Below are 23,447 nucleotides of genomic sequence, written 5' to 3'. Positions count from 1 at the left end.
TATCAGGCGTGCATGTGATTCCCAAATGACACTCCACTCGTATACGATCACCTTTACAATACACGTTCACTACTAAAGATAATAAAGGAATGGACCCGGATTCCAGTTGTGACTCCACTCTCATACGCGTCACATACCACGTATGAGCTTGGTAGTCTCTACCGTACATCCCAGGATAGTGCACCCCTCCGGATAATGTGACACATTATCCCTTTAAGCATTCACAAACCCTTTAACAGCTCACAAAATAGCCACATATATATATATATATATATATATATATATATATATATATATATATATATATATATAATTTTTCATTTAAAACAAAAGAGAAATTAACAGAATAGGATTGAGAATGGATATCCAGTTCCTACCATGCAACTGTGGCCACCCAGCCTAAAACTAAATAACAGTACTCAGCGCACGCGCTAATATAATCAGAAATAAACATGCAACCCTTTCATTAATAATCTGAATATCCTTTCACCAACCTACATACAACATACAATGTAAAATGCAGACATCACTCCTCGGGTGTGATTCTGACATTTTACCGTTCATTCCTTTTTTTCATTTTTTTGACATTCTCACTTTTCATCCTTTCAAATCAACCATCCATTTCTAATATTTTAAAGTCATTCTTTTGGTCTTTCCATTGAAAATCATCAAAGTTTATTAAAAATTAAGGTCCCAACGATACACGGGACCAACGCTGGTAAAAATTTGGCTAAGTATCGAAAACTCAATTTTTCAAAATTCTCGAAATTGAAAATGGGTTTTTTGAAATGAAAGTCTCGATCATGAAATTCGACACCATATAGTTTTTGAAATCTAATTCAAAGTAACACGAAAGTTATTACATTTTGAAAACTTGCCGAAAACGTCGAAATTTGTGTTTTATTCTTGAAACCAAAATTCGGATTTGGATCCTTTGAGATTTGGATCTTGAAACCATTCCCATTGTTCCGAAATGGGAGGTAAAACCTTAGTTTCATTAAAGAACTTAAAGTAAACGGAAAGTAAAAATTAAAGAGGACATTTACTTAAGGGTGAAAAATAGTGTATAAGATGTGAGGAGGTCAAGCCAAAAATCAGAACATAGTTCTGAAGAGAACTGTTTTAATCGGTAACTGTCGGTGGTAGTACCATTGTTCTGTCGGTGGAACCGACAAAATACTCATCGGCAAGTGTCGGTGGGACCGACGGAATCTGCAAACAGAACAAAATTTTTGGTGATTTCTTATTTTCGTCAAAGGCAGAAGCCTCATTCTGTCGGTGGGACCAACAAAATGCCTTCTGCAGGTGCCGGTGGCACCGACCCTTCCTGCTTACAGCCTGAACCTCACTCGTGATTTTGGATTTTTTGATCCCTTTCTTGGATTTTTGTTCCGTTCTTCAAACCCCTCAACCCACCAACGAATTCAACATTAAAAACATTGATAAAACATCATCAAACATCTATTTTTACCATGAATTTGAAATCAAACACAAATTTTTACGATTTAAATGCAAACAATAAGTTTTATTTCAAAACCTAAATGCACTTTTCAGAAATCTAAAGTTATCAATAGGAATTGAGAGTCCCCTACTTCTTTGTGGACACCAAAGGTGATGAACTTGTACAAGGATCAAAGTTGTGGTGAAAGAGTTGTTGTTGAGCTGAGTTTGATACAAAGAGGACGAGGGTTTGAAACTCCTTCGACAACGGCACTCTCCTCCACATCTATCCTAGAAGACAAGTTTACACTAACAAGGTGAAGCTCCGAGTATGACGATACCCTAAGCTACTCGCTGATTTCGGATAAAAGGTGAGGAAACGAACATGAATGGGTTATCAAAAAGGGTGAGGTTGTAGTTTTCGTCGTAGTCGACAACTTTGTCTTCTTCGTCGGGGTTCAACGCTCCTTCCTTCGCAATGAATCTTGAGGTGAAGAGAAGAAAACCTAGGTTGAGAAAAGGGCTGATGTTTGATTTCTTTAGAGAAGAGGAGAAATGAAATAAGATAAAAGAAAATCAGATTTTCTTTTATAACCAAACTGAGGGCATACTTGTAATTTTCCCCTCATTTCTAGTTTCGACCGTAACTTGACTATCCGAATTCAAAAATGACAAACGAGTATACCATTTCGAATAATTTTTCGTTACGGACCTAATGGTGTCATCAATTTTTTCTTATTTCTCGCTCTAACAAAATTTTACTATTTTAGATCCCACTTACGTAAAACTCGAGGATTTATTAACCTTTTCACCCGAATTCAGATTCAAACTTGTTTATAGGCTAAAGTATATATTTCAATTGTTTTGAAACTAATGGCAAAGTCGATTTTCAATAAAAATGAACATAACATAATCTGGGTACTTTACTCTAAGTTTCCTTTTTAGAATATTATTCAAATAAATACTATTCAATCTCCTCGAGATACGAGTTAAAAAATACGGGGTGTTACAAATTCAATCTCTAACCAAAATTTACATTTTTAACCTGAGGTAACCCCTAAAATTAATGTTATTTTCATTTTTGACGATAATTCGACTTTCTAGTATCCAAAAATGAAAAATAAATAGTCCATGTTCAATAATTTTTCGTTAAGAATCCAATGATGTAATTGAATCTTAATAATTATTTCTCTAGTAAAAAGTCATTATTTTAACTTGGTGTTACTTAGTAATCGAGGATTTTACAACTTTTATATTCGGACTCGCATTTGAGCGTGCTTACAGGCTAAAGTATGTTTTTCGATTATTTTGAATCCAATGGTGAGATCATATTCTATTAAAAATGATTAGAAACATCCTAAAGTTTTACCCCTAAGTCTCACTTTCAAGATTTTCTTAAGATTTCACTATTTATTTTTTCCTCAAGATACGAATTGAAAATTTGGGATTTTACAGTTACTCTCCAAAAAGATACATTTTATCTTAATCCAAATATTTTGCTAATGTGATTAGTCGAGTTCACTTAAAAGATGAGCGTACAGTTGATACTCTTGTTACACTTAATGTTAAGCTTCGACCAATGGATTATGTTCCTCTACCTGATCCGACTTTTTATCGGTAGATTGTTGGCTCTTTAGTTTATCTTATTGTGTGTCATTTTGATTTCACCTACGTTGTTCATGTTTTTAGTCAGTTTGTTGCTCCCCGATCTATGCATTGGGCAGTTGTTGCTTGCATTTTACGTTATCTTTGTGGTACATTGTTTCATAGTCTTCTTTTGCATGCATCATCTTCTTTAATTGCAACTTTGAGCTTACTCAAGTGCTTATTGGGCTGAGATATTTCTAACAGACGCTCGACGATTGGATTTTGTATTTTTCTTAGAGATTCTCTTATCTCCTGGAAAAGTAAGAAACAAAGTGTTGTTACATGCTCTAGTGTAGAAACTGAATACCATTCTATGGCTCATATTACTATAGAGATTTTCTAATTAAGGTGACTGTTAAATTACATGGGTGTCCATTTATCATCCCCTACTCCCATGTTTTGCGACCACAAAAGTGCTATATAGATTACTCACAATATTGTTTTACATGAGCATACCAAGCACAATGAAATTGATTGTCATTTTATTCATCAGCATCTTGCTCGTGGGACGATCTCTTATCCTTATCTCTCTTGTTCCTCTCAACTTGGTGATTTCTTTACCAAATCTCATGTTATTGCTCATTTTCAATTTCTTCTTAACTAACTCTCGTTACTCTTAGCTATTGCATCTTGAGTCTGAAGGGGTGTTAATGTATATTTCTTTATTTTTTTTTTCTTTTCTTGTAAGCAAAGTTCAGTCTTTATGCTTAAGGATAGTTTAGTTTTTTTTTCTTTCTTTCTTTTATTTCCTTTTCATATATTCTTTGTATTGAGTTTTTTATTTATGAAATAGAGAATAAAGTTAGGAAAGAAGTGTTCTCCCCATTCATAGTTGATGGATTAATAATATAATAATAATTAAATTTATAAGGTATTGTAGTTTAGAAGACACCTGCCATTGAAATGAATTCTTTGAGAAGATTTAGTGTTACAAGGATTGGGTTGTGCACAATAACGAAAGAAATTCTTTTGCTGAAAGGTTTAACATTTCCAAGTAAGGTAATTTTTAATATGATCAAAGTATGTTTTATAGCAGTTATTTACTTGATTTAGCGAAAACAAAATGGTAGAATATTTTAAGATATTCGATTACCAAAGGAGAGAATTCTATTGTAGATTGAAGAAACGTTAAAAGTAATTTTTGATGAACAACGAGTTGATGATGATCCCTCAGAATGTAACGGATTTTTTTCTTAATAATTGGAATTGTTTTTGCACTATTACTTGGCTATCAATCAAAACGTTCTTTTGGAATTGTCTAGATGAAGTTATTGTGAAAATCAACCCAGATAGGTCTAAGACTGCAGTTAGTGTTGGATGGGGATTTATTGGAAGAGACTCCTTTGGTAATTTTCATTCTGCAGGGTGGTCGAACTCTCTTGAGTTTGATATTATTTTCATCAAACTTCAGGCCATCCTAGAGACTTTGAATTTTGCTTTTCTTCTATCCATTCTTTAAGTTCTCATTATTTTAGATACTCTTTATTATATAAAAAATATTAACAATCATTTACTTTGCTCTTGAAAGTACCAAAAATTAGTGAAGGAGATTCAGATTCTTGCAGCCAAATTTGTTTCTTGTGCTTTTGAATTCCAATGGAGAGAAATAAATCGAGCTTTTGATTTTTTGGCTAGATTGGAAAGTCATTCTGATGATTGTTTTGTAATGGAAGAATCTTGTTCTATTCCTCAAGAGTTAAAGAGAATATTGGTTGAGGATTTATGTTGTAACTATTCTCGTTGAATCTGTTGTTTTATGGAGGGGTCCCGTCAACCCCAGCTAATCAATAAAAAAAAATATCTTTCATGATGTATACACTCAAAAATCATTCATAAACTCATCTTTCATATTATATATTACCTTATTATATCTTCCTTTCTCTTTTTTGCATTATTTTATTACACAAGAGAAATTCTTTCTACCCAACACTATATTATTTTCACTTCTCCAAAATCTTATCTTGTTCATGAGATTTGAAGGAGATAGAATCATGAGATTGAAAACAAGTTTGACCTAAAAGTCCGTCATCTTAAACTAGTTGAACTTTAGAGTAAACTATTATTAATTTTACAACCCCATTGTTACAATATCACATGTAGAAAACGTTAATTGTTCTATCCAAATATTCATCCTTTTACACTTGACCAAAAATTCTATTTTATTTTGAAGTTTGAAAATTAGACGAAAATTTTTTAAAATTAAAACGAGGTAAAAAAGCAAGTCGAAGATGACTAGTTTTAGGAGAAAATGTGAAAATAAGGGCTTTTAGGTCATTTACATTAATCATATAGAAGAAAATCTAAGTCAACAAAGGCATATCATTAGTTTGGAACCCCGACAGTGTCTATAATATTAACCAAGTTGTTACTACACGTAATCATGAGCAATTTGAAGTAAGGCTGCAACTTGGGCAGGCTAACTCAAACTCAACCCGATTAATGGGCGACCTTGGGTTGGTTTATTTGGAAAATGAGTTGAGCCTAGACTAGGAAATCTTAGCCCAAATTCAATTTGGGTTGAGGCTCAAGACAATCCAATTCAATCCGAACCCGATGCTATATATTTACATATAAATATTTTAATTTATTTTAAAAAAAATACTAGTTATCTCTTCTTAAATGTATTTGTAAAATTTCCTAAATGTATTTGTAAAATTAAAGAAAAAAAATTATAATATAGAAATTGCTGTGTGCAAATTTATTTACAAGTGATTTTAGTTTTTTTTATTATTTATTTATGTATTTATTTTTTAAGATATAAAATAAAATTTATGTGTTGATCAAAGTGAATTAGACTTGCTCAATGAGTTCAATCCGTCCAAAATTACCTAACTTGGACCAACCCAAATTCAACCCGATTTTAGAAGTTCAATCTCGGGTTGAGCTTGGAATAATAGGCTTTAACCCGATGGTCGGATTGAATTGAACTCAAGTTGAGGGTTATAAAACTTGAGTTAAACCTGAGTTGACCCTCCAACCTGCCCAGGTTACAACCCTAGTCTGAAGATCAAGGGTGTGTCTCTAATATGACAAAGATTGGGAGGGACATGTCATAAGTTTGATAAGAGTGGACAAGGAGCACGTGGGAACATAAGGACATTCTAAATATTAAGAATGGAGTAAGTTAGAGAGGGTATATGTTTATAAAACAATTGGAGTATCTCTAATATTCATCAAAATAAGGGAAGGAAATAATGATTTATTATTATTATTATTATTTTGTGGAGGAGGCAGTCTCTCTCTCTCTCTCCGCCCTTGCCTCCCTATTAATTTTTCTAGATACCCTCGAAAGAGGAACAATGCCATGTCTTTTGGAATCTCCGTACGAGAAATATCAAAAAGTGAGTCCTAATATATTGTACTTAACGGTCGGCAAAGCGAGACCAAAAGTCCAAATAGAGAGATTTCACGCACTACGTGCCAACCGACATGGACGGCTTGTGGCAGATTCTCTCCATCTACATATCGCGACAATAATGGTACAGACGTTCACCCTCGCCTCACGGCAACCTTTTCCTTCGAAAGATTTACATCCAAGTGACGGCCAAAGATCAATGCCTTGAAAATCGAACCGACAATCCAGCCGTTCTTTTTCTTAATTGGTTGGATTGGGTCCGACCGGGGTGCAATTCGGTCAGACCGATTTTGATTATTATATAATAATCGTAAGATACATATATTTATATTAGGGTCAGGTTCAAGGGACACCTAAGAAAACATATGTAAAAACAATGCAACATTTATAAATTTTCAAAATATTGGTTAGAAATTTTGGATTGAACTGATTTTTTTGTGAGGATGATCTCTATGATGGGAAGATCATCTGGAAAAAAAATCAGTCCAATCTGAAACTTCTAACCCCATTAAAAGTGATTTTGAATATAGACCGTCGATTTTTTGTCAATTTTTATCATTAATTTGTAAATCACTTTTGATGGATTTAAAAGTTTCTGATTGAGCTGATTTTTTGTGAGGATGATCTTTTCATCATAGTGACCATCCTTACAAAAAATCAGCTCAATCCAAAACCTCTAACTCTTATTTTGAAAAACCATTGTTTTTTCATATATTTTTACATATGGCCCTTGAGCCGCCCCCTTTATATTATTTATATGTTTTGAAAAAAATGCAATAAAAAAGAAGAAAAAGAAAGATATAAATAACTTAAAATTATAATTTTCAATATTTAATAAATGGTAATTACATGAGAAAAATAACATATATCTAATAAAAATAATTTTTTTAATAATTTCTTCATATGTTTTGGTAATCCACTCTCTAATTTTTGAAAACTTTTGTAAAAACTCTTGAATATTTTTGTAAAACCGTTCGTAGAAAAAATAAAGTTGTTATTGGCAACCCAACTTTTATTTATTGCACTCTAATTAAAAATAAAAATAAAAACATAAAAAGTGGATGAGAAATAAGTAGAAGTTGGGATGCCAATAAAAAGTCTCTTTTTTTTTTTTTTTTTTTGTATTAGATGTCAATTATTTATAGGCTTAGGATTTTATATCAGACTAATCCTAAGTATGGACAACTTATGAAATTATTTGAATGAGTTGAGTCAAAACTTTAAAATGTTTTAATATTTAATTGGGATGCCATTAAATAATTTAAGAAATTGGAGTATAATAAGAAAATTTTTGGGGTGCAAATAGTAGCTCTCTAGAAAATAAGAAGGTTTCTGCGATTGATTACGTATTTGTACATTCTTCAATGAGTAGGGGTGTCAATGGGTACCCATTTAATCGAATGAGAATCGGAACTAAAAACCAAAAGTTCCGGAACCCTTTTTATTAGAACCGATTAGAATTAGGTTTAAAATGGAATCAAACCAATAAGAATCGGAACCCTTAGATTCTATCCAATGGGTACTCGCAGGTACCCAGAATCGATTTATTTTGTCATTTCTTACCATACTATAGATGATTTAAGGTTTTTTTATTTCAAAACAAATAAATTTTATATAAAATTCTTCAATTTTTCATATAAATTATCGATTGGATCTTAAAATGAGCTATTCTTCTAAAAATTTATTACTTTTAACAAAGATAAATTTTTATTTAAAAAAAAAATCATTAATTTGTATTTTTAATAAACAAATTATAGCTAAGTTAATAATTTTATCAATAATATGTTAATGTTTTTAAAGGAATTTTTTTAAATATTGAAATGCTTTTTTTCTTATTCGATTTTTGAGAATTGCAACCAATGGGGTACCTGTGAGTTTTGACCATTTCGGTTCCGATTCCATTTATTTTTTAACTGAACCTAAAACCAACAAGAACTGAAACCGGACTAAACATCTTGGTTATGGTTTTAAGTTCCTTAGGAACCGACCCATTGACACCCCTATCAAAGAGAAAAAGTTAGTTTGACTTTTCAAATTGAGAAGTTTTTTATCAATGTGAAGAACTGACATTGAAGAAGTTATCATTCGTAAAAATCGTTGCTTTTCACGATTGAATCATTTATCTCCAAAAACCTACGATTTTTAATTGAATAACGATTCTCACTTCGGTTGGACCATCGGTCCAATTTTTAAAACACTGTCATAGATGCATATTTTTATGATTTTTCGATTTAAAGAAAAAAAAATCATCTCTCTTTGATATACACCTTAAAATTATCCAACTTGACCCAAAATCTGAGTGATCCGAAAATCAAATTTATCAGGTTTGGATCCATGAAGAAGATCCGAATAAAAAAATGAATCGGGGGTTTGAGGATCCTTGAACCCAGTCAAATCCAAATCAGATATAGGTCATCTATCCCTAGATTCGTTTGTATCTAAATAACATATTACTTTAAAAATTATTTTTAAATTTCTCAAGAAATAATTTTATACTACTTTTTCATAACATGGATTCTTATAATATAAAAGGATTCTAATAGAAAAATAGAGAGAGAAATGGTCAAACGATTCATTAAAATTTGGTCCGATTCAAATCAAACAATTCAGATCCGGTCAAGTCTTATTTTGTTTAAGTGAACATAATATGATTGGGATATGATTTAGTGTGTAATATACCAAGAGAATAAGGAAACAAGTAAATCAATTGGTACATAATTCAATTGTATTCAAATTTAAAAAAAAAAAAAAAAGAGAACTAACAAGGAAACATTCTATTGCCACACTAACATTTACTAGGAGAACCCAATTCATGTGATAGCAAAGAAGAATTCAGTACAAATCTTAGTGTGGTCTTAATAGAAATTGGTGTGGCAATAGAAACTCTCTAAAAATATTGATTTAAAAATTTCAAAAATTAAACAGTCCAATATGAAATAAACATTACAAAAAATTGATATGTATATGTATATATCCATTTTATAAATTATTTTTTTTATTAAAATAGGTAAATTCTACTCCTTAAATGTAGCAAATTCCCTCATTTTTCATATAAAAATGATAAAATCTAACCTTGATTTAATTAGGCGTAACTTTTGATTTCGGTATCCACACATCAAGCAACATTTACAAACTAAAATATTTAGTTATCTAAAAACAATCAATATACTTCTAATGTTGAATCAAGATCGATCTATTAGGCAGAAATAAAGCATTGGATTGAACTATTTCTTAGTGTCAATTAAGCAACAATTATGAATAATAATCCGGGAAATGTGGAAGAATGCAATCTATTATGGGACACGGCTTTTGATTATTATGCTTCAATCAGATTATTCTATTCCTGTTCTTATAAAGAAATAAATTACAAATATTTGTTGATAGTTCACAAAAAATTTATATTTTGGGGGTAACAAAGTGATTCAACCAAACGTATTTGTGTATTTAGGATTATTTTAGTATATTTTGCCTTTTGGACATATTATCGTAATTGTTCAATTTAGTTTCAAGTCCATAAATATTGTTAATTTTTCGTTTTATTTAATTTGTATAATTAAACAAGGACAATGACCGCAAAGACCTATTTTTTGAAAATAAAATATGTATCAAAAAGTCCTTTCTAAAATTATAAGGACTCTTTAGGACTAATTTATTAAATATTAGTCTAAAAATGATTTTTGAAGTAAAAATACCATAATTACCCTTTCAATGATGTTTGAAGTTTAAAGATATATGTTTATTTGAGCTACTATTATGTTTTATAATTAATTAACTGCCCCTTAACCATGGTCATCATTTATAGATCAATGAAAAAATAAACCTTATTTTCTCTTTCCAAAACAAGCAATCTTTAAAGCGCAGAGATGATGATGATGACTACAACAATGGTGATGATAGAGATGAGTATGATAATCAACAAAGTGATTTGGTCTATGTATATTAGACTTATTAAAATATATAAATAATTTTAAAACTCGACTTAAATGTTCATCGAATTGATTAAACTCAAAAATTAGCAAGTTGGCACAAATGAGTCAAATAAAATTATATTGAAGTTATGAATATCTTTTAATAAATAAATAAATAAATTCACAGAAATATTAATAACTAAATAAAATTTTCAAATTTTTTATTTAACTTCGTATATTTTTAAATCAAACACTTTGAAAAGTTGTTAAAAAGGGTATTTCAGGTATTTTCTTAACAAAATCTTCAAAAGATCCTTAATGGATTAACATTCTATTAAATGGGACTTAAATGGTTCGTATTCTAAGGGTATTAATGGGTCAAGTTTGGATCGATTTCATATATACCAAGAATCGAACCCTAACTTGAACATCAGTTTCGATTCTAATCGATTTTGATTTTGGGTATGAGGTATGAGACCCTTGAAAGTAGAACTGACCCAAAAATACCCAATACCATTTGGGTACCCGTTAAGATAACAAAAAATTAATTAGACTTAATTTCTAAGGGTCAGTTTGCTCAAATGGATTACCACATTAGCAATCCAACACCACGACCCTCTAAATTTCGTCCAAAAAGTAATATAAAAAAATTCAAAAAAAATTTATTTTGGGCTTAATTCAAGATTTTGAAAGTGCATGGCTACCGAACTTCCACCTAACTTTTTCAAAATAGAATAATGAATAGTCATTCTTTTTGAAGAAAAAAAAAATTAACTTTTTCCAAAGTTCATAGAATTTTGTCGTCTACAACCCTTAATCATCATATAATATTTTTTTGATATCACAAGATGAGACTAAAGACTCTTAAGGGTGAAATCCTTACTAACTTAGAAAGGTTAGTTAGACTCATCTATTTTTTTTTTTTTACTGATTGAACTTTGAATGGGGTGTTTTAATCTTTAAAAAGATTAAAGATGGGAAAAATCTAACCTATAAGAATGTGAGTGCAATTTTGTTATTCTTTGAAGTTGAAACTTGAGAATGAGAAAAGAGAATATGGATAAAGGCTAGAAAATATAAAGGATTGAAACTTGAGAATTAAGTTATTTTTTTGAGAAGATATTAAATATTGAAATATCTCTACATGATTGTTGATTACTATTAATTAATTATACTACTAAATAGTAAATATAAATAACTTCTTAAATAATTAAAAATTTAAAAATGCCTTATTTACCTATTTACCCGATGGAGACCTGACTCTTAATAGGTCCTTAAAATGACTACTCATAACCGACTTGAAAATTAAGTAGGTCTCTCATAATGGACCCAAAATTTATTAATCGATTTTGAATATATCAGGTAATGGGGTAATTGGGTACCCATTGACACCTCTACTAGGGGACCATTTGGTATATATTCTTAGTAAAGAGTCCTCCAAAGTCATTCTCCCAATTAAATAATTATAAAATTTGTATACATCATTTCTATAGTGATATATTTTTAATAGATACCCAATTTTAAGATTTTATAAAATTTATAATTGTTTTTGTATAGGGTCAGATCCCTTGACTCATGAACAATAAATCATGAAAAAAAAAAATTGATTTAAACACAAAATCCAATGATTGAGAGTTATCCTTAGGATATCTGTCTCCTAAATTTGTGTTATCAAGATACACATAAATTTTAACAGGATTTTGAATCTAACCAGTTAGGATCATATGTTTTCTTGTGAGTCATTCCTCATGAGACAATGGATCCCAACCCAATTTGTAAAACATTCTAAAATAAAAATATAGAAATCTTAAATTTCTAATTAGAGTATGACCAATTCATTTTAATTCCAATTTCTTTCTTAATCAGATTCATTGTTAGAAGTCAAACATGGTGAGTAGTGCATGAATTGGGATACATTCACACCACTTTCATGGTTCGATGCATTAATCACCAAATAGTTTGGTGACGGCCATGGGTTGAATTCTTGCGTTGCCCACGTGTATTAGGTACTTTAGTCATCATATTTATCTTTTCCTATTGATGACCTCATAGTCATGACATGATATATACCCACCGTCCATTGAAGAAGGGTCCCCAACCCTTGATTTTTTTTACTAAATTAAGTTAACGAATATAATGATGTAAGAAATAGAAAGAAAGAAAACATGACTCATCTTGTTTATGTTTGGGTTGGGATCCATAGATTATATAATCTCAACCGTGTAAATATTAAATCCAACGGTTGAGATTTATTTTCAAAATTTGTATTGTATATATATATTTTTTTATTATTAAAATTTTGCTGTGCTAAACTGATAAACCAATGGCATAATGCCACATGTATTTAAAAAGCAAATCTGATTGAGTTGGCTAAGAGTTGAATTTTTAGTAAATTTTTAATACACGTGGCGTGATGCCATTAGTTCATTATAAGCTTAGTACAATTCGTACTCGTCTACAGATCCCTGTCGTCTTCGCTTATGACAACTAAATTCACGAAACCTCCTAAAATCTTGATTGGGTACATTTAACCCCGTGATACACGTAGCCAACTTTCAAAATCCCAAAGTCCAAACCATGAAAGAAGTCATGTAGAAAAGTTATTATAATGGGCGGAGGAATAGGTGGTGGTTGTCTCGTTGACAACAAAATTTGAAAGACTAAAAATGCCACTATTTTTATTTTATATATATAACCTTCTATTATAAAGATAATTTTTGTCAAAAACAAATTAAATTAGAATTTTACATATTCTTATAATTAAGGATTATCAAAATTGGAGAACCAATTAATTTGAATCGGTTCTCGAATCAAGCTTGTATAGAATCGAACCCCAATATATATATATATATATAGGGAGCAGTTCAACAGCTCTAAAGTTTGTCAAACATTTTTCAAAATATGGGTTAGAAGTTTTGGAATGAGTTGATTTTTTGTGAGGATGATCTCTATGATGAGGAGATCATTCTCACCAAAAATCAGCCTATTCCAAAACTTCTAACCCCATCAAAAGTGATTTACAAAAATTGGACAATTCACGATTCTTCAATTTGTAAACTAGGGTTAAAATTTTCAAAATGAACTGATTTTTGGAGAAGATGATCTCTTCACCGGAGAGATCATCCTCACAAAAAATTAGCTCATTCCAAAGCTTACCCATGTTTTGAAAAATGTTTGGCACAATGTTTGGCAAATTTTAGAGCTGTTGAACCACTCTCATATATATATATATAGGTCCCGTTCGCCACCCTTAGTTTTACCACACACTTTAACAAACGCGTTTTGTCCTACATGGGTTAGAAGTTTCGGAATGAGCTGATTTTTGGTGAGGATGATCTCTATGGTGAGGAGATCATCCTCACCAAAAATCAGCTCATTCCAAAACTTCTAACCCCATCAAAAATGATTTACGAAAAATGGACGGTCCACGATTTTTCAACTTATAAACATGGGGCTAAACATTTCGGAATGGGCTGATTTTTGGGGAGGATGATCTTCTAATCATAGAGATCATCCTCACCAAAAATCAGCCCATTCCAAAACTTCTAACCCATGTAGGACAAAAAACGTTTGTTAAAGTGTGTGGTAAAACTTAGGGTGCTGAACATTTCCCATATATATATATATGGGAAATGTTCAGCACCCTAAGTTTTACCACACACTTTAACAAACGTTTTTTGTCCTACATGGGTTAGAAGTTTTGGAATGGGCTGATTTTTGGTGAGGATGATCTCTATGATTAGAAGATCATCCTCCCCAAAAATCAGCCCATTCCGAAATGTTTAGCCCCATGTTTATAAGTTGAAAAATCGTGGACCGTCCATTTTTCGTAAATCATTTTTGATGGGGTTAGAAGTTTTGGAATGAGCTGATTTTTGGTGAGGATGATCTCCTCACCATAGAGATCATCCTCACCAAAAATCAGCTCATTCCGAAACTTCTAACCCATGTAGGACAAAACGCGTTTGTTAAAGTGTGTGGTAAAACTTAGGGTGCCGAACGGGACCCATATATATATATATATATATATATATATATATATATATATATATATATATATATATATATAGGGGGGCGTTCAATGGCAAACTTTTTAGCAAACTTTTTGGCAAAACATTTTTCAAAACATGAGTTAGAAGTTTTGGAATGGGCTGATTTTTGGTGAGGATGATCTCTACGGTGAGGAGATCATCCTCACCAAAAATCAGCTCATTCCAAAACTTCTAACACCATCAAAAATAGTTTACAAAAAATGGACGGTCCACGATTTTTCAACTGGTAAATATGGGTTAGAAGTTTTGGAATGGACTGATTTTTTGTGAGGATGATCTACTCACCGTAGAGATTATCCTCACCAAAAATCAGCCCATTCCAAAACCTCTAACCTAAGTTTTGAAAAATGTTTTGCCAAAAAATTTGCTAAAAAGTTTGCCCTTGAACGCTACCTATATATATATATATATATGGGTAGCGTTCAATGGCTAACTTTTTGGCAAAACATTTTTCAAAACATGAGTTAGAAGTTTTGGAATGGGCTGACTTTTGGTGAGGATAATCTCTACGATGAGGAGATCATCCTCACCAAAAATCAGCCCATTCCAAAACTTCTAACCCATGTTTACAAGTTGAAAAATTGTGGACCGTCCATTTTTTGTAAATAATTTTTGATGGGATTAGAAGTTTTGGAATGGGCTAATTTTTGGTGATGATGATCTCCTCACTGAAGAGATCATCTTCACCAAAAATCAACCCATTCCAAAACTTCTAACTCATATTTTGAAAAATGTTTTGCCAAAAAGTTTGTCAAAAAGTTAGTCATTGAACGGGACCCTATATATATATAGGGTCCCTATCCGTGGCCAACAATTTGGCAAACATTTTGGCAAACACTTTTTCAAAACATGGGTTAGAGGTCTTGGAATGGGCTGATTTTTGGTGAGGATGATCTCTACGGTGAGGAGATCATCCTCACCAAAAATCAGCTCATTCCAAAACTTCTAGCCCCATTTTACAAGTTGAAAAATCGTGAACCGTCCATTTTTTGTAAACCATTTTTGGTGAGGTTAGAAGTTTTGGAATGGGCTGATTTTTGGTGATGATGATCTCCTCACCATAGAGATCATCCTCACCAAAAATCAGCCCATTCCAAGACCTCTAACCCATGTTTTGAAAAATGTAATGTTTGCCAAACTGTTGGCCATTGAACGCTACTCATATATATATATATGGATTAGGATCCGCATACACATAAAACTACAACGTGTTTTGTCTGATATGGGCAAAAATGTTTGGAATGAGTTGATTTTTTGTGAGGATGATCTCTATGGTGAGGAGATCATCCTTGCCAAAAATTAGCCCATTATGAAACTTCTAGCCCCATGTTTACAAGTTGAAAAATTTTAGACCGTCCAATTTTTATAAATCACTTTTGATAGGGTTAAAAGTTTTGGAATGAAATGATTTTTTGCAAAGATGATCCCCTCACCACAGAGATCATCCTCACAAAAAATCAGCCCATTTTGAACCTTTTTAATCATATAAGACAAAAATGTTATAGCTTTATGAGTAGCTTTATGTGTCAACGGAACCCCACCCTATATATATATATATATATATATATTATGAATTATTTTAGGAGTTAGGACATAGCTTAGTGAACTTTTATGGATAAATTAATGACTTTTTATGGATAAATTTATATGAAATTTTATGTTTGTTTTTTCATTAAAACATATTACTTACAATTTATAGAATATTGGCAACTTGTAGAATCAAACCGACTTTAATTCGATTCCAATGGAATTTGGTTCGGTTCTGATTCTTATTTAATGAAACCGACCTACGTAAGTTGGGTTCCAATTTGACCTCAAACTGAACTAAATTGCACCTCTAGTAATAATTAAAATCAATGAAGACATCAACATCAATAAAGGGATAAGGTATAATTAAAATAAAATGATACAATGAAGAAATAAAGATCACATAGAACAAAAAGAATTGAGTCGTGTTGGAGTGACTTCATCTTGATGAAAAGCATATATGATTCCCATACACTTTCACGTCTTGAAGTATGATATGAGATTGTAGCCCGAGGTCACTTCAGCATTATTTAAAAGAAGTTATGTGGTTCGACAATGTGCTTATCCTGCAGATGAGATATGGATCAAATACCTATACTCTTGAAAAAGATTGCAGCCCTAAAGATCTCTAATCACCGCACACAAATAAGGTGCAAACGTTTGCTCTATTTAAAACCCTAATTTCCCTCACTCAAGAGAACTCAAATAAGAAATATCTAAAATACCCCTATTTGATCGGGGTAGATTATTGAATTAGGTCATGGATCAAATCACATAAATTCAGTTAGGGGAGTATTGCCCATAGGCTTTGTAATATATGGGGAATGGCCCTTTATTTATTTATTTATTTTTTTTTTTTTTTTTCGATAATTGCATATGCCCTTTCACTGATGTAAACTATTTTACCTTAATCAAAATTGCTTATTTAACAACAACAACAACAACAACAATAATAAGATATTTTTATTATTTTAAACTACTAACATTATTTTAGGGTCATGAGACAGTAATTTAATATTTTAAGGACTTTTTTGTAATTGGAAATTTTAATTAAGATGGGTTTGAAGACAATACATTAATAAAGGTTATTTTGTAATTTTAAAATTTTGGCTAATGTAGTTATAAGGTCAAGTTATTTTATTGATTTTGACTAAATTGACCTTGATAATAGTAAGGTTAAATGTAAATGTAAGGGTATATCTTTGATCTTCGGAATTTTGATGGTCAAACACATTAATTCCTCATTCGCTGGCTATGATAGTAAAGATATATTAAAATAATGACTAATGGTACAATAACTCATTAAACCACACGCTGTCTCTACGCAGTTGACATGGCAAGTGACAAAACCGTAGATATTTTTCCTTATGTACCTCAAAGAAAAAGATCTATGGTTTAAACACTTCCTATGTCAATGACGAACAGTCCAAGTATGTTTTAGCATGTCAGATTATCGCGACTCTAAAACAATTATATAAATTGACCTATATAGGTTACCCATAGACTATTGGACTCAATAAATATTAATGGATTATGGTTGATTAATGCCCTAAAACGATTTGGAAAATCTAATAAGTTCATTAATGGGACCTGAATTCAATGTAAACCATACATTATCAGATTAGATTGGAATTTATCCTTTCAATCCATTGAAAGCCGTAATTTATAACCATTGAATATGAACAATATTTTTCATCCTATAGTATTTCATGAGAAAAGTGTTAGAATGGAAGAGTTTAATTCACTAATCAGATTGATTTGCGGTCTCTTAGTGGTCAAGATTTTTACGATTGCGTCACGTTTATGAAAAAGGAAACTTTTGAGTTGGTTGAATGTTCCTAATTACCCACTGAAATGGGTACGCTTAGAATAGAAGTACAAGAAAAAGAAAAAGGGTGGTAGAAAGAGACAAAAATAAATAAATAAAAGCAAATGGTGAAAGAGACAGAATATAGTCTAGAGTGGTTGAATGTTGGAGAAGAGATTCATCCCCCCTGAACCCTAAAAACCGCGTGGGAATAACGTTGGTTTTATTCGAGTCAATGGCAGCAAGACTGAGGAAAGTCATCTTGAAAACTTAATACATAATCTTAAAATTAACCATGCAGAAATGCCTTTAAAAGATTAATTTTATAACTCGGTCGAGTTCAATCGACTCAATTGAATTTCAAGATGATTAGGCCGCCAAACTCAATGGAACCACCTCATTGAGTCAACTTGGCATATTTTAAAGTCAACTATCAACTCGGCTAAGTCAATTTGTGGAGAATTAATCAATTGTTTTTATTAATTTTAAAATATGAAAAATTATATGTTTTAATTATATATTTTTATAAAATTAATATATATTTTTATCGATAAAATAAGGAATGGTACAAAGCAAGGATTTCCTAGAGATCATTCATCCTATTATTATTCTTTCACAGGCATACTTAACTTGTTAACACAAGAGGATTTACAATGGAAAAAAGGGGCACTTTCCCTTACAAGAATTTTCAAGACTCATAAGATTTATATGTTATTGTGATAAATAATAATAGTAAAAAATAAAACCTATCACTATTACCTTTATAAGAAAAAATTTTAACAGTTCTAGCTGTCTCAGCATAGATAAAATCCTTGTTTAGTCTCAGTGTGCCAAGTTCTAATGGAATCTGATGCATTAGTAATAGTATTTTTTATTTGACTCAGCCATATTAACTCACAAATTTGTGAGTTGACTCAATTTCAATGTACAAATTAGTCGAGTCAAGTTTTAAAACTATGTAGGACCAACTTAACCAATAAAAAATAGCCCACTTAGGAAAGTCTTATAACTTTGAGTCAAAAAAACTCCGTTGACTATCTGATCTGATCAAATAGTTACCCATCACATGATCTAATTACTACCATTGTAATGATATGGTGAAGCATATAAAATGGGTGTATCGTGACACACAGCATCATTCCTCGTAATAAATAAATAAAATTCAAGCAAATGGCTGGAAACGTGACAATAATTCAAACAAGGCCGCACAAGTCCACAAAAGAGAGTTGGGTCAAGGTAGACTTGCATAAGATCTTTATTTTGGCGTGCTTGATTTGACTTTCAAAGAAGATCGAAGGAGAAATGAGGACCGACATCACACTGACTTTTTACCAAATCTAAAATTATATAATAAATACCACCTCTGATTCTTACATTGGCATTTAAGATTCAAGACACCTCAGGGGTGACGTTCAATATACTGTTATCTTAAGTTTTTTGTTCCCTCTCTCTCTCTCTCTCTCTCTCTTTATTTCTCAATTCTATATATAGTTCAACGACCTTGCTCTTGTTCTTCTCAATTTTATTACCCATCAGAGACAGATTTGTGCTCAATAAGCGTTGCTCGATCTCAAAGAAGACTAAGATGGAACTAAGTTTGTTGGATACTTCTCTGAATTTCGACCTCAACTTGAATCCTATACCGAGTAGATGTGGAACTCCTGTGAGTAGAAACTTAAATGTTCCAACACTTGATACTAGATATCTTTAAAGTAAGTTGGTTCGAGTTATCGAAAGACTAACATGTCGTCCCTATTGTTTTTGTTGGTTTCAGAAGAAGGAATTGCAAAGTGATTTCATCGATGTAGGAATGAAACTTTCAGAAAAGGAAAAGGTGAGTAGATACATGAAATTACAGAAATATATTTTAAAAAAATTGGGCTTTAATATTACTATTTGGATCTAACTTTATGAATGATCTTCTTGTGTTTTGTTGGAATTATAGGCTGGTCTATTAGTACAGGAGTTGAATCGAATTGCTGCAGAGAATAAGAAGCTGAGTGAGATGGTGACAGTTGTATGTGAAAACTATAACATTTTAAAGAACCATATGATGGACTTGATGAAAAACAATTCCAATAAAGGGTCTGCGATATCAATGAAGAGGAAGGCTGAAAGCATTGATAATTCCCTTAATAATGGGATGATTGCCAATATGGAGAGTTACTCTAGTGATGAAGGATGCTGTAAGAAATCCAGAGGAGATCTCACTACAAAGATCTCGAAGGTTTATGTAAAGAGCGATCCATCCGATACTCGACTTGTAAGTTCAAATCACACTTGTATCTAATTCTAGGCTACAATATTTTAGAGAAGTTTAAAATTTATGCAAGACTCCATACACTTTTTCCTTGGTGTAATAGCTCTCATCATATGCTTTCAATGACAGCTTGAGATTCATTCCTATTTGTTCTTCCATGTGTGAGGTGTTATACAACCTAATCTTCCAAGCATTTAATAATAGTCCGTTGGTTTTATTTATATTGCAGGTAGTGAAGGATGAATATCAATGGAGGAAATATGGACAAAAAGTCACTAGAGATAACCCATCTCCTAGAGCTTACTTCAAGTGCTCCTTTGCCCCAACTTGCCCAGTCAAAAAGAAGGTAAGAAACATGGAAATTCAATGGTAGATGTTACAAACCTGAAAATTAAAACATAAAATATAGAAATTTATTGATAGAACCATTACAAGTTTGGTGGCCTACTTGCTTACATCTTGCCTCTTTGGAATGAGCAAAACTTCCAAACAGAAATTCTTTCAAAATTAAAGTTTTGTGATTCCAACCTAAATCTCTAAATTTTTATTTATAAATTACTTCTTAAAAATAAGATAGGAAATCCAAAGAAGCCTAATTGGTGACATCCTAAGTCAAAATATACTTATAATCAAGTTAAACTTATATTAAATATCAAATATAATCATTAGTAAATATTTATTTTAGTTACTAAACTGGGCTTAATATCAAATATTCTAGTTTTATGGAAATTATTCAAACAATAGATGATCTTAACAAGTTTGATGATCGTTTCTTCTTCAGGTACAAAGAAGTCTTGAAGATCAATCTATCTTGGTGGCAACCTATGAAGGGGAGCACAACCATCCGCACCCTTCTCAAGTCGAGGAAGCAATGGGTTCAAGCCGTGGAGTTACCCTTGGTTCGGTTCCTTGTTCTGCCTCCATCAACTCTTCAGGCCCCACTATAACACTTGATCTGACTCAACCCAGATTATCTAATGATCCCAAAAAACCTAGAGGGGATATTGAATCACCAGTGTTCAAACAGTTTTTGGTTGAACAGATGGCTTCTTCGTTGTCGAAAGATCCAGGGTTCACAGCAGCACTTGCAGCCGCGATTTCTGGAAAAATTATTCAACATTCTTCGACTGAAAAATGGTAAAAACCATTGTAGGGATAATCTCTCTTATAAGGTGTTCCATTTGGCTCTTTTAGAGATCAGAGAATACCAAACTAATGTAAATAGATTTTTGAGACGAAATATGAGAAATCCAATTTGAATTTGTACATTTGGTTTATGCATGTGCATGCCCATGTTACATATATTAATTAGATGGAACTGTTCCGCATCATATCATATAAGGAAGAAGATCTGGGCTCGTGGCCCTGTTAAATAGTAGTTGGGATCCAAGTATTTATCTTATTTAACTAAACAATTTGAAAATGGAATTGAAGGAAAATGGATGGGATAAGGCACAACAAACGAAATACTTCTTTTCTTTATTTTTCTTTCTAAATCTTCATTAATGACCAGCCATGGCAATTGCATTGATCAAGGCAACTAAAAGAATTATAGAAAAGAGTTAGATCAGGGGCTCTCTCCAAACTATGGGGAGAAGCTTGGTTAACAGTTTGTTATGTTTTGAGTAAAATAGTTCACTCTAAAACAAAAAGTTATCTGATCTGATCCGATTAGAATTTAATTAGATGTTGAGATAGGAATCGGATTTAATTATACAGATCCAATTGGAGTAAATAAGGGATATAAACAAAAACCAAAAAGATAATCCATCATCCTCAAACTCTCCTTCTCCCCAACCCAGTAGTCCTCAACCTCTCCCTCAAAACCTCTCCCTAAACCCATCATTCTCAAACTCTCTCTCCTCAACCCCCGATTTTTTCCTTCTCTAAAACCTGTTAGGATAGGTTATTTATTTCTATTTTTATTATTTATTATTTGGGATAGGTACATATGTTATTTAAGTACTTTGTTATTTCAGGAGTCTATCTTTCCTAATTCGTTGGAGGCAAAGTCCTTATATATATTAGATAATGTAATACATAATTCTCAATTAAGAAAAATCAATGAATTCGTTTGGAGGAAGATCCCCTTTGAAGTGGATCAAAATTATCCATAGGATCATGGATCCTATCATTTGGTATCAGAGCAAAAGATCTTGGTGCCAAAGATGGTGAATGCTAACGAACTCAGTGAGAGAATTGACTCGTTTAAGCCTTGATTTCATCAACTAAATATTGATGTTCACAAGTTGAAAGAAAGGATGCACGCAATTCAAACAACCTTGGAGCATTTGATTGCAGATCAACCGTTGATTCGAAAAGCATCACGTGCTCCTCCTAGTATACAACAAAGAGTAGAAAATTAACAAGGTGGCATAGCAATAAAAGGTTGTCCACTTCGTATCGATTTTTCAAGAATCGATAGAGACAATCTGGAAGGTTGGATTTTTCGGGTTGAACAATATCAACAGTTGAATAGTTTGGCCAATGAACATATGGTTTTCTTAGCCTTAGTTCACCTAACCGGAGACGCCATAGCATAGTATTGTTGGATGACTCGTTTCATTTGATTAATGTCATAGGCCCAACTCACTCGAGCCTTATGTTATTGGTTTGATTCACAAGAATTCGTAGATCTGGGTGCGACACTAGCTAAATTCAAACAAATTGATACGATTTTCAAATTTCAAGGGCTATTTGAGAAGTTTGCCAATTGAGTTACTGATTTTACCAGAGTCATTCTTAATAAGTTGTTTTATCTGGGGATTACGTGAACACATACATGCTAGAATTTAGTTACTTGGGTCTACATTATTAATTGAAGCGTTCGACTTGACTATTTACAAAGAAGAAACGATTAAGGTAATCCAAGAATTTTCTTTGTGCCAACCAATACCTTTTAAGCTTAAAGCGTCACCTGGACTTCCTCATGTTAATCGACTTTGCCCGGCAATGCAAGCAGAGCGGCAATCAAAATGTCTTTGTTTTAATTGCGACAAACTATTCAAACCAAGACATCGTTGCAAGAAGCCTCAATTACTTTTTTTGGAGGTCGAAGCAGATACGCTGAATGTTGATGATCATTATGCCATAAAATTAAATCTCTAAAATACAAATTCATCTTTTAAATGTATCTGAGTGTTAGGTGTACGGAGTACTTTATCTTAGGAATGAGTTCCTTGGAGCACAAGTAGACTGTCCAAATCCCTAACTAGTCTCTAGAAGGTTGATCTACTTCCTTAAGATTATAAATTACAAAAAAATAATAATAAAATTGAGGCATCCCCTTAGCTCCAACTTATCAATCAAAAAAATATATATTATAGAAACAATTGGAATCACCCACATTACATCATTCGTTGAAATTATAAAGAATGTTCCCCAATTACTCATGCACAATAGATTGTGAAATTGCCACAACGGCATATGTACTGTTATCCTCACTAATGAA

The 23,447-nt window shown here is 32.0% G+C and overlaps 1 protein-coding gene across 1 annotated transcript; it reads left to right on the top strand.

Moving 5' to 3' along the window:
* The first annotated feature begins 19,110 nt into the window (after nucleotides 1–19,110).
* LOC147389163 (putative WRKY transcription factor 40) lies at nucleotides 19,111–21,264 on the top strand. The gene is made up of 5 exons (XM_086419533.1): nucleotides 19,111–19,399; nucleotides 19,511–19,570; nucleotides 19,682–19,999; nucleotides 20,226–20,342; nucleotides 20,778–21,264. The coding sequence occupies exons 1-5, from the start codon at nucleotides 19,322–19,324 to the stop codon at nucleotides 21,135–21,137; spliced, it is 933 nt and encodes a 310-aa protein (XP_086275659.1). The 5' UTR covers nucleotides 19,111–19,321; the 3' UTR covers nucleotides 21,138–21,264.
* Nucleotides 21,265–23,447: the final 2,183 nt, after the last annotated feature.

Source organism: Akebia trifoliata, chromosome 12 (genome assembly GCF_017979445.1).
Source record: "Akebia trifoliata isolate Shusen 1 chromosome 12, ASM1797944v1, whole genome shotgun sequence".
Taxonomy (NCBI): domain Eukaryota; kingdom Viridiplantae; phylum Streptophyta; class Magnoliopsida; order Ranunculales; family Lardizabalaceae; genus Akebia; species Akebia trifoliata.
This window is presented reverse-complemented; position numbering and strand designations above follow the sequence as displayed.